Source organism: Mercenaria mercenaria, chromosome 7 (genome assembly GCF_021730395.1).
Source record: "Mercenaria mercenaria strain notata chromosome 7, MADL_Memer_1, whole genome shotgun sequence".
NCBI classification, from domain to species: Eukaryota; Metazoa; Mollusca; class Bivalvia; order Venerida; family Veneridae; genus Mercenaria; species Mercenaria mercenaria.
In genome coordinates, this window is record NC_069367.1 from 8,121,731 (window position 1) to 8,135,064 (window position 13,334).

Sequence of the window (13,334 nt, forward strand, 5' to 3'; positions counted from 1 at the left end):
TTTAATATTGGAAAAATATCCGACTGGAAAAAGTTCCAATTTGAAAAACTTCAACACGGACAGTTTTCTTTTTTTTTTTTTTTTGTTAAAAGGTAGAGAGAAAAATCCAAATGAATTTTTCAAAAAAGTAACTCAGAAGACGGCTTTTTGATGATGTTAACGTTCTTATATACCGTACAGACATTAACCAAGCGTTTAAACTCTAATCATGTCCGCCCTGAAAGAAAACTGTTCACCACCTTACTTAAAAATTGTCAATTGGATTTAAACGAAAAAAAAACAAAACGATTTGACGCCGTACGTCCAAGTGGATTCTGTAAAAAAAATGTACTTTAGTATTTTAAATATTTTACAATTTTATGTCATTTGTTACTGCTTGGCCCCTAAACAACAATCCAAACTAAAGCAAATGTTTCTAAGTCTCTCAGAAATGGTAGTGAAGTTCGCGAAAATCCCTGTTTTGTGGAGATACCATGGTGCTTGTTAAAAGCTTGACTTGTCAAAAATAGAATAAGATAGACTTGATGACGCTCAGTATCCATATATTAAATAAAAACACACACAAAGAACTTTGACAGAATTGAAATGTATTTCGAAATTCATTACACTAGTTTTCAGTAAAATATTGAAATATAACAGAGCATCAGTGAAAATATCAAAATTTAATATATATTGTACGGAACTACAAATTGTGTGAGGTTTGGTAATAAAACGCTGAATTTATGAAGTAAAAAGCATGTGTCTGCTTTACAAGTAATTTCAAAATATCTTTTAACATCATATTTTACATTTTCGTTTATGAATACGTCACTAGTGAAAATATTGCATGTATGTGATATTTTGATGAAATCACACTTGGTGATTTATTTTTATTTTCTATTTTTTTTTTCAATGTAATATACAAATATTCTCTATATTCTATATGAGATTTCACAAATATCTAAGTCATGTGACATTGGGCAACGTTTAAATGTTCATAATGCCTTTTCTTTAAAATTCGGCTGCCACATTTTCCGTTATGAACATAAAATACATTAATTTCTTGTTAAATCCTACTTCTGATAATTAATTTCATTTAAATTTGTCAAAGGTTTGACGACTGCTAAATATACTAGAATGTTTTATGAATATATCGTCTTTTATTATCTCCCTTTATGGTTCTAACAATAACAGTTCATGTGCAATATTAAAAGTAGTGCTTTTCTAACCATGTAACTACGCATAACATCTATTTGAAAAGCTGTTTCATCTGGGGTTTTTTAAGATATAAAATTTAAGCATTATGGACCTTTAAATAAATCTTTAAAAGACGGAAGCATGCCATAAAATGTTACTTAAATGTGATTCACCAACTTTAAATTAACGCTCAATAACATTTATTAAGAATTTTACATTTATACAAATTGTCAAAACAGGTCTTTGTAACTAACACATACTTCTACTTCAGAAAGAAATCTTTAAAAAAGTATGAAAACTACAGACAGCTATTTCTACTAGATCCGTATTGCATCAACAAACAGCTTTTGCACAGCCTTTGTAAGAATGTTCTTACACACTCTATTATAAAAAAAAATAACATTTTTGACTTAAGGGCCCGTATTTTTCAACGTTTTAGTCTGAATCTTAGGAATGCTTAAACGTCTTTTTGCCATATATTTGGAATTCTTGACGTACATATTATAATGAAACTTGGCATGAATATGCCAGATGATAACGTTAAAACCTAGTAAAGTTTCAGCAATATAAATTTCATACAGAGGAAGTTACAGCTAACGTTTAAGGTCTAAATCTAAATTCCCTTTCGGAAAAAAAAACTGACGAAAAACCCGTGCACACCAAGTGGTATAAGGCATTAATGCTTTCAGAACACACTTGCTACATTTTGAGAATTATTGAACGAACAAGAAAATACCTACATTATAAATAATACATCATTATTAATTAGTATTAATTAATGCACGTTTGAAGTAACCTGTAAATCTAAAGGTTCACATGAGTTTTGATCTAGATACGTTTTTGTAACTGTTTCTATTTTTCTTCTAGTTGCGTCGTGTTTTCGACATAAATCAACACTTTGTTTAATTGGCTCTTGATTTTTATCACTATTTTCACCATAGGGAATGTTTCTTTTATACAGCCCATTCGTATCTGTATCGCAAGACGTTGGCCTTGGTATGTAAACTGGATAGTTAGAAAGTTTGTTTTCTTCATCAAAACTATCCTCCGTGACGTCGATATCGGATGAACACTCATCCGAAGTGTCAAGATCAACGCAGTTGTCGGCCTTCGAGTCAGCTTCGCTAAAAGAGTTGTCGGTCGTGTCTGGACTTTGCGTCTGATGGCTGGAAAAATCTGTGCAGCCAAAAATAGACCCTTCTTCTCCAAGCTTTAGTCTTTCATGTATACGTTTATGGCGCTCAAGGTTGCTTTTGTGACTGGTTGCATAGTCGCAACTAGGACAAGTGTAGTCTTTCTGACCGCTGTGCACCGATAGATGGCGCTTCAATAACGCCTTCCGGCAGAATCGTCTGCCGCAGTATGGACAAGAGTATCCATTATGGTGAAAAATCATAATATGTTCCCTAAGAGAGGCTTTGGTACTAAAACTAACACCACAGCATTCAAGAAGTTTATCGCAAGTCTGGTGCATTGTAGAAATATGACGTTTCAAGTTGTTTCTGCGATCCGTGACATAGCGACAATGAGGACATGGGAACAATTTCCCGCGAAAAGTGTTGCAGACGAGCATTGCAAGTTCTAAGTAATTCCTATTAATCGGTGTTTTCAATTTCTGCGTCTCCACGGCTCCTGAATTCGCTCGGCTGAGGGAATGTATGAGATTTAGGTTCTGCAGTTCTTGTGCTTGGCTTCCAAAGCTGAAGGGTCCAAAAGGCATAGTTGGGTCTGGTAAAAGTGGTGTGGGTATTGCCACTGCAGAGGCGGGATTTTGAACGGACGGTAGTGACAAAACAGGAAGTGGATGAAATCCAGTATTTACTGCATTCAAAGGAAAGTTCATCAGACCTGGGCGAACATCAGAAGTCCTTGTGTGTGCCGGAAGTGGGTGGCGTGTCGGCTGTGGTGCAGGTAAGGGTCTTCTGTATTCAGCTTGTAACCTAACGCCTTGAACATCACAAAGTCCAGGGGCACTGCAATATAAGAAATAAACTGATTTAGTTAATCAATTAAGCTGTCTTTATAGCACGTATGCATTTTTCAAGAATGTTATACCCACTATTTCTGCTTATTTCTGTATCTACGGCTGTTTCATTCTTACTTTCTTAAAAGAAAAATGAAGTACACAAAAAAATGACGAAAGTCATAATTATGTTATAAAAATGATAGCAGTTGAATTCAAATGACGTTTGTTTTACTATCTCTTTATGTGCAATGTCTAAGGGAGATTATATACACATCATAATGGAAAGACTATGTTTGCTTCAAAGCTACTTGCCCACTGTTAAACATGACTTGTTCATAAACATGACTTGTTCATATCCAACAAGTTTGACACAGAGTGCATATATAAGACTGAAAAAAATGAGTGAAGACAAGTGTGAGATACTTATTACATGTTTACTTCGTTTTCGTATTTGTTGTAAGAGATTTAGTTAGGGGACAAAATGCCCATTACACACAGTTAGAGCCCTGTTAGCAATGTATTATTGATTTTTTTTATAAAACTTTATGAAAGTATGTAAGGACGGTTGCGGCAGTTTTGGGTAAAAAAAAATCCCAAAAATTAGAATTTGTTCAAACTTTGTATATGAACACAGTGTCATGTTAGGAACAGAAGTATGGAAAAAAATCGAAGGTCATCATGCTTGTTCAGGAGTTATCTGCCCTTGAATATGCAAATTTGAAGAAAAATCCAGTTTTAAGGGCAGATAACTCCTAAACAAGCATGGTGACCTATGATTGTTTTTGCATTTTTCTGTTTCTAACATGAGACTGTTTTCATATACAAAGTTTGAAAAAAAAATATTTTTAGGGAAACTTTTGTCCCATCTCTCATACAAGAAACTGCAGCTAGCGTCTTTAAAATACTGTGTATTTCTTTTTATATTAGTTAAATTTCTAGTTTTACATTTGCATTTTATAAAAATCTGGCTATTTAAGCAACCTGAATAATAATAAAAAATAAGTTTTGAAATAGCGTGAAGCTTCTGAATTCCTTTTATTTTCAAATCTGTCTTGGTTGCGTAACCAAGATCGGCAAAGGGAGGTAATAACATTATTTTTCAATCTAGCATTTCTAACATCAAATATAACACAGTAGATTTTATGTTCATATCAATCTTAATGAAGTTATGTTTATCAAATCTATATTTATATCTTGGTTTGGTAAAATATTTCCAATAACAATGTAACTTGAATTAAGCGCTCTATGAACACAAATAATTGTAAATGAGCTCGAACATATCCGTTACTTGGCCGAAATCTGATTTAATCACCATAAAACCTGTAAATTCTTTCCATTTTTATTCTTTACCCAGTACCAAGATTTGTTTACAAATATTTATTTCTTGGTACGCTGTACAGGTATGAGTAATCGATGAATGATTTGAAATATAGAGGAAATTGCTTTTCAAAATTTGACGGACGTATCACAACATGGGTTTATACCGCAGATTCATGTATTTCACCCCCGTAAACAATGGAATATGTAAGGTGTCAGTTACACTTATTTTGGGCTCGCATTCAGCCGACTATGGCTTCACGCTGCGAGCCCATGGGCTCTTGGGTATAAGATTCACGTGTCAGGAGTAGAATGAAATATGTGTTGTTTTCTTTGAGACATCGCGGGCCTTCTTCAGGGTGCTAAATAAACGTAAGTCGCCGCGGCCGCAATATGATACTTGATTTGATAGACTACGGTTAATGTTTTGAATAAATTAGCCATTTATTATAGGTTGTTATTTAACTCACCACGTATAGGGTATAGCAAAAATTGAAAGGCGAGTCGGTGACACTAGTGACTCTAGGACATGACTGACTTAGTGGTGATGTTGGTTCCAGCTCACACATTCCACAAAATGACTTTAATGTGCACTTTTATATAGAGTGTCCTTTAATAGATAATTTACTTTCAATCCTATATCAATTGTTTGACACATAGAAGTGTAACAAAAATGCATATATATAATTCTTTAAAACAGGGGTAAACTCTAACTAAAATATATGTAAGCTCTGACGCCATCTGTTATAGTTTACATATGATATGGTAGATTATGGTATTACATCTGCACATCTCTATAATTATGAAATATCGGACCACTGTTCTCTCCATTTCCTGTGACAAAGTGAATACTCTTCTTTGTCACTTGTTAGACTGAAGTTATTTGGAACGTATTTTACCAAACAAATTGAACATATATTTTTAAATGAATAATAAAAGAGTATAATATTTCTTTAGTTGTTGAAGGAATTGAACAACAAGTCATGCTTGTCTTTTTTTTAATGAAAGATAAATGATTCGACTCATTTAAACATTCTTTTTATTCAAATGCGAAAAAAAACGTTTACAAAACAGAAAATATGTAAGTAAATAAAAATTGGGAAAAGGTAATCTACAAATTAATCCTTATGCAGGATCCAACAGTTTATAGATCGCTGGAATATGTGTATATTGACAGTGTGCGCAACCAGTATCATATTTTGTCTGCCCCTATTGACGATAACAGGAAATGGGAAATTTTTGCCGCTGGATAGAAGTTTCTGTACGTGTTTATATATGGCCTACTCATTCTGTTCATTTTTTATTTTCAAGACTTATTTTAGATTTGTGATCTTTCCTATACATAATTGTTCTGAATATTTGGAGGCTTCTGATAAACATTTTGTACGACTGTCATACAAATTTAAAAGTGACATTTCTCTAATGGGAAAAAGTATGTTCCTAATATTCCATAAGCGAAATATCCTCTTTATAAAGTACTGTTCATTTTCATCTTTATTAATATAACAAAATATTGAATCATTTGTTCTTTTTATGCCCCCGAAGGGAGGCATATAGTTTTTGAACCGTCTGTCAGTCTGTCGGTCTGTCCGCAATTTTCGTGTCCGGTCCATATCTTTGTCATCGATGGATGGATTTTCAAATAACTTGGCATGAATGTGTACCACAGTAAGACGACGTGCAGTGCGCAAGACCCAGGTCCGTAGCTCAAAGGTCAAGGTCACACTTAGACATTAAAGGATAGTGCATTGATGGGCGTGTCCGGTCCATATCTTTGTCATCGATGGATGGATTTTCAAATAACTTGGCATGAATGTGTACCACAGTAAGACGACGTGCAGTGCGCAAGACCCAGGTCCGTAGCTCAAAGGTCAAGGTCACACTTAGACGTTAAATGATAGTGCATTGATGGGCGTGTCCGGTCCATATCTTTGTCATCGATGGATGGATTTTCAAATAACTTGACATGAATGTGTACCACAGTAAGATGACGTGCAGTGCGCAAGACCCAGGTCCGTAGCTCAAAGGTCAAGGTCACACTTAGACGTTAAAGGATAGTGCATTGATGGGCGTGTCCGGTCCATATCTTTGTCATCGATGGATGGATTTTCAAATAACTTGGCATGAATGTGTACCACAATAAGACGACGTGTCACACGCAAGACCCAGGTCCGTAGCTCAAAGGTCAAGGTCACACTTAGACGTTAAAGATCATTTTTCATGATAGTGCATTGATGGGCATGTCCGGTCCATATCTTTGTCATTCATGCATGGATTTTAAAATAACTATGCATGAATGTGTGACACAGTAAGACGATGTGTCGCGCGCAAGACCCAGGTCCGTAGGTCAAAGGTCCTAAACTCTAACAACGGCCATAACTATTCATTCAAAGTGCCATCGGGGGCATGTGTCATCCTACGGAGACAGCTCTTGTTTAATTCTTCAGTTATCGGATTCTTTCGGAAAAAAAATATTTTGGATAAACTTTAGAGGCAAGAAATTTTGCTTACGTTCGCAATTTCTACAGTTTACAAATGCACCGATAAACAACAATAGTGTCGACTTTAATGGAGTAGAAATAAAATGTATTTTACCAAATAAATGCAGGACTGCATTTCGACGTTTTACAAATGGTAACAGCCCGGTGCTGTCTGAGCAAACTTAGGTTCGAGTTTCACTGAAAAAAACTATATTATATTTATAGACATGAAGTAGAACAATGCTCAATAAGTATTTAGTTGTAGTAGTACTTCTTGGACAGTACCTAGTCGGTGCCAAAATACTTACTGAGCATTTGATGACAGATTACTAAGCTGCTGGTATTTAGTATCAGTGTATTTAGTGGAGGGTATTTGGTGCAGGGGTACTCAGTGAACGGTATTTGGTACAGGGGTACCCAGTGAACGGTATTTGATACAGAGGTACTCAGTGAACGGTATCTGGTGTCGGAATTCTCAGTGGACATAATTGGTGTCGGAATACTCAGTGGATGGTATTGGTGGACGGTATTTGGTGCAGGAATACTCAGTGGACGATATTTGGTGCAAGGGTACTCAGTGAACGGTATTTGGTGCAGGGGTACTCAGTGGACGGTATTTAGTGTCGGAATACTCAGTGGACATATTTGGTGTCAGAATACTCAGTAAACGGTATTTGGTGTCGGAATACTCAGTGAACAAATTTGGTGTCGGAATTCTCAGTGAACGATATTTGGTGCAGGGGTACTCAGTGAACGGTATTTGGTACCAGAGTACTTAGTGGACAAATTTGGTGTCGGAATACTCAGTGAACGGTATTTGGTGTCGGAATACTCAGTGAACGGTATTTGGTGTCGGAATACTCAGTAAACGGTATTTGGTGTCGGAATACTCAGTGGACGGTATTTGGTGTCGGAATACTCAGTGGACGGTATTTGGTGTCGGAATACTCAGTAAACGGTATTTGGTGTCGGAATTCTCAGCGGACGGTATTTGGTGCCGGAATACTCAGTAGACGATAAGTGGTGTTTAAAAAATGTATATTTCCGCACGATTTAGACAGTTTCCTTGTAATTTATATCGTAAAAGAAATGTTTCAATAAATATGTTGCCATAACATGCACAGTTCAATTCTATACCGCGATTCGTTTCACGAAACACGTGTATCACGTAATGTATTTGTTGATGATTTTCTGTCAGATTAATTCCAATGATTCTCCTGTCAGATTAACATCAGAATCTGTAACATTTTGTATTCTGATACCGCCACGTGAGCAACCACTCTATTCACAGAATGGCGTTATTAATCTTCAGTCACAGATGCAAGTGACGGGAGTAAACAGTGTAATCTTATTTTTAAGTAAGATTACATTTAATGTATCGTTTACATATACAAATGTAAATACGTTAAGAACAATGAGATTGATTTGGACATTCATCTGTGAAATCTAAAACAAAGCCGAAAGTAATATAGAAATGCGGTCTTCTATTGAGACGTTGTTTGACATCAGTGAGGCCTAACAAATTATAAAATGTTCCTGAAAAATATGGACACTTTACAGACAAGAAGTGAATTGCGGTCTTGTTAAGAATTTCTTTGTTTGAGTTTCAGCCAAAGTACTTATTTCCTCTTTCAATTTGACGGCAGTCTGCAATATTCCTACCAATTTTAAAGTCATGTCTTCAGAGCTAACCAGACCTGTACCGGAATTTTGAAAGAAAAAAAAAATCCGCGCACATTTTGTTAAAAATTGCCAAATGTTTTAAGGTATATTACTTGCAACATACGATACGAACGTCTACGAAATGCAATTTTACAAAACAGCATAATTATTCTGCTTTAATCCAACCCTTATAAGAACGGTGCATTTTATTTATTTCATAAGATGCAATCACTGCGTGTTATATGCGTTTTAATCACAATGCAAATGTTTTAACTTACCAGTAAAAGAGATTGAATAACCACGCTTCTTCTAAAATTATATGTTTTAAGATTTGCCAGCCGTGTCTTTAAAAGTGGCGATTTGTATATCCAGAAAAGATTAATTACATTGACATTATTTCCATTCCCACTAAATACTCACCGTCATCATGTTAATTTAATTTAAATACAATTACCGTTTTATAGAACAGATGGACAAAAAATGTTTGAATAATATGCAAAACTATAATAAAGTATGTTATTGTGAAGACCATAATAAGATATTTTGTCATAGCATGGAAATACGAAAATACATTATTTAGATTCTACTAATAAATAGAAGGTATTAGAAAAAAATGCTTGAACGTTCGTCTCTGAACTATTTGCATCAGATAAATAAACAGAACAACTGTAAAAAATGCATGCTTCTGTCGACATATACTGAAATTAGAAAAAGTATGAAAGAGCAGACAAATGACACAAATATATTCAATAAAGACCATAAATAACATGTTATTTTAATTTCGGTCTTGTATAACTGGTGTTGTTTATAAATTGTCTGTATAAATACCAATAACGTTTCAGATATCGGAATTCGTTTTATTTACGATCTATAAGACCTCTGGCGGACACACTGCCATGCTGTGAATCCGTCTGCAGCACGAAACATGTAATACGAAACGGTAAATGTGAAATATTCCTCCAGCCAGCCAGTTTCAAAACCAGTAAATAAGTGATTTGAATATTTCTTTCTTTTTTTTTCAGATCTCAGAAATTGACATGTTTGTTCAGTTCTATAGGTAAGTTATGCTACTGGGGTTTTTAATTAACAATACAATTGTCAAGAAATATATCTAACCGAACAAAGAATTTTTGTGTATCTGCTATAATGTAACCTACCTTTCAAGTTGGTTTTTGTCGAAAACTATAACAAAGTAACTCGAATATGGAATATGTTCTAATGACATTTTGTATATTATGATTAGGGATCTGATTAAGTCTTAAGTATCATTTCGATGTGGGTACATATTTTTTCATATTAGAAACTATATCCTTCTAAGTGCCCACACCTGCCTGACGTAATTTCCGCAGGGACAACCTAGGTATCAAAGCTTGAAGTGATCTGTACTGCTTAAAATATGTCGACAAAAACTTTACAATTTAGCATATTTAAGGCTACGTTTCGGATGAGCTTAAAAATTTCCCTATATTTGTAATATATCCCTTTTCACTGGGCATACTGGGATTCCAGTTCTCAAAGTTATTTTCGATGACAATCTTTTTACATAATGCTAATATTTTAATGGTCAATTTCATTTTAATTGCCAGTGCAAAACGCCTATAAATTAGATGTTATATTTATTTCTATTGGTCTACTTGCAGCAGAAGAAAAGGGCGTCAAAGCGCTGTAAGTTTACCGGGAGATCTGCTTTTAAGATGTTTTATGCATATGTCTTTGATAGACTAGACTTGGTTTCTTTTTTCTTTTTTTTTTTTTTTGAAACAGTGTCTCAATTTATTTGTGAATTGTTCACATTAATTTTTTTGTCTCCTTTTACGGCATAATGAAAAAAATCATATTGCCTATCGTGGGACTATACTATCGTCAACATCCGAAGAAATATATATACTGTAATTCAGTTCTGCTATTGGTTGACAGTAATCCTCTCATGTTGACATTATTTGCTGTCCAACTCTCAGCAGTATGATACTATGCTGTATTTATTTAAGTCTTGAACATTTTTTATTTCTGTGAATCTTTATTATCCAGAAAAAATATATAATTAATATCATTACTTGACTCCTTACACAAATCGTCGGTCCATAGTTTGTACTACTGACCGGTCTATAGTTCAACACAGGTTTGCTGCGCTTAAAAATAAAATATTTCAAGAAACAAACATTTGAAGTTCAATTTTTTCATGTCATTTGAACTATATTTGCTTAAGGTTCGAAAACATAGGAGTATTTTGTCGCAGCGAAATTTACTTTAAATTTAAAAAGTGATTTAATGTACTTTTTTACATTCTTATTTCCCCAAATTTTATTAAAAGGTGTTTTCATCGGTTGTACCCAGAACAATATATCGCTTACGCAGCTGGCGACCATTTTCAGGTTGTGGTGAGCGTTTGAAATATCAACTTCCTTTTTAGAAGCTCTACGTCCATACCTGTATACATGTATTTATAACATTTAAATGCTAGGCAGAAGAACAGAATTAGAAATTTAAAGAGAAGCTTCAAGATGTCTTCACTACCGATCCTTCTGGCGGCAAGAGATTTTGCCTTTGCGACCAGTGCAGACCAAGATCCGTGCAGACTGACCATGGTCTGTACTGTTCGGTCAGTAAATTTTCAGTGGACATCCCTTCGAATAATGAATGGTACTGCCCAAATCGAATGACAGACCAGTCGATTTTAGGAATTTAGCAAGGTAAACTCAATTAAATTGTCTTCATATCTAACTCTTACCGCAATGCGAAATATATCCTTTTTACGGAGATTTTTAGAGGCCGGCCATTTTCTTCTCTAAATCTTGTTTTATGTTCTAGTGGTGTTAAGATAGTTCTTCATCAATATTCAAACAATATGAATGAAATTATTGTTTCTGGTGTGTACATATTATATGAAAGCATCGACCTGATAAGCAAGACGGCTGGCCTATTGTCACATCGTAACGATGTTTTAATGAATATTTTTCAGTTCTTCTTAATTACAAAGTCATATGAACGGTGTCATATTACTGGATTGTATTATTTAAAAACATTTGACAGTTTTGATAAAACTTTGAAACGATCAGTTTTGATAAAACTTTGAAACTTTGTCAATATTTTTCATGTCAGTACTAAGAAAATGGTAATATTCTAAGTAAACATTTTCCTCTTCATATAGGATATCATTTCAACACACCATCAGACTATATTCTTTAATATGAGCTAAGAACCACATCATTAAATTTACTTTCAAAACTGTACGCATAATTCCACCACTAAAACAAATCTTTGAGCTTCTATAAAATCAAATTTTTCTATGTAGTTTAACTTAACCTGGGTTTTATACATTCAGTTGTTTGAAAATACATATAAATTATTTTCATTTTTTAGCAAATTTATTGATATATTTCTATTTTTACTGTTGATAAATAATTCATTCACATCAGGGATAGATTTTCGTAACTATTTACTTTAAGTTTCGACTTTGGTCCAGCAAAAGATATACTGTTGAATACAGACCGGTCAATATTACAAACTATGGACGGGCGAGTTATGTAAGGAATCATTTAAAAATACAGAATGTATACCATTGGAGACAACAGAAAACCATAATCATTTTCAGCAATAAATGGTGAGAGGCCTGTCATCAAGCAGAATCATGGGATTTGTGTATTATTTATGGTTACAGATGTCTAAAATTATTTTATTTTGTGTGCTCGCATCGTAAATAATCATAACAGAATGATTTCTTATCAGATGTGTGTATTAATTAGAGAAATACAATCTTTAATGTGAGATACATTTTATATGAAACAAATGTAACTGTAGATGGAATGTATCTTTTAATACAATAATGTTCTGACATCTATGAAGGTTTCATAAAACATTATAAAAGCTGTTGCATAGTGTTAAGTGATACTTTATTGTGAAGTTGCGTTCCTAATAACTATAGAATACCTCAAACAGCATTAGCAACTCGCTTTCTTATAACAAGGTTCCCTTAATAACATTTGGAAGGTTTAAAACAGGGCCAGTATCAGTAAAATTAGACATTTGTTTCAGAAATGTGTCAACATTTAATGCCATTACTTCAAGGTTTTAATTAATGTTATTGTTACGTAATTTAGCAAATCACTTAAAAGGACTGGTGTCTTAAATTATTGTGGCTCATAATAATAATGATGATGATAAAATAATAATAATAATGATGATAATAATAATTAATGCGTTTCTTCTGTTACTAAATTTCATGAAATCAGAGCAAATATTTTTTTCCATTGTTAAATGTATATATATTTGAAAACTACATACCCAATATGTGGTGGAAACATGTTCTATACAGATATATTTCCTCAGATTGTTGTTTTAATTCTGTAGTTATAGGAATATATCCGCCGTCCAAAACTTAAACACGAGTTAATTATCTATTGAAAAACTATATCTAATGCACAGTCTGTGCACCCGTAAAATTGAAATTAAACGAACTTTCAAATGAGACATTGACTTTATTTTCATTTACCTGTAGCAGACGAAAATATCTATTTTATTTCACGATAGGCGGTGCTAATAAGCCACGTGACACTTAATTTGTCACCCCACGTGACCTTAGGTGAAACTTACAAAGCCACTTGTGCGTATAGCCGTGTTCAATACTCAATCAAAAACTCATTATACTGTACTACATGATTGGATTATTGCTATTTACAGATAAACCACGCCTCTATTCACGCCCATTATCAAATCCAATTACCATATTTGAAAGC

General features: G+C 33.9%; 1 protein-coding gene across 1 annotated transcript; it reads right to left on the minus strand.

Moving 5' to 3' along the window:
- Positions 1-973: 973 nt before the first annotated feature.
- LOC123555647 (zinc finger protein 90 homolog) lies at positions 974-13,076 on the minus strand. Its single transcript, XM_045346243.2, has 2 exons — positions 12,883-13,076; positions 974-3,149 (listed from the first exon to the last, which is right to left on the minus strand). Exons 1-2 carry the CDS (start codon positions 12,900-12,902, stop codon positions 1,952-1,954), a joined length of 1,218 nt encoding a protein of 405 aa, XP_045202178.2. The 5' UTR covers positions 12,903-13,076; the 3' UTR covers positions 974-1,951.
- Positions 13,077-13,334: the final 258 nt, after the last annotated feature.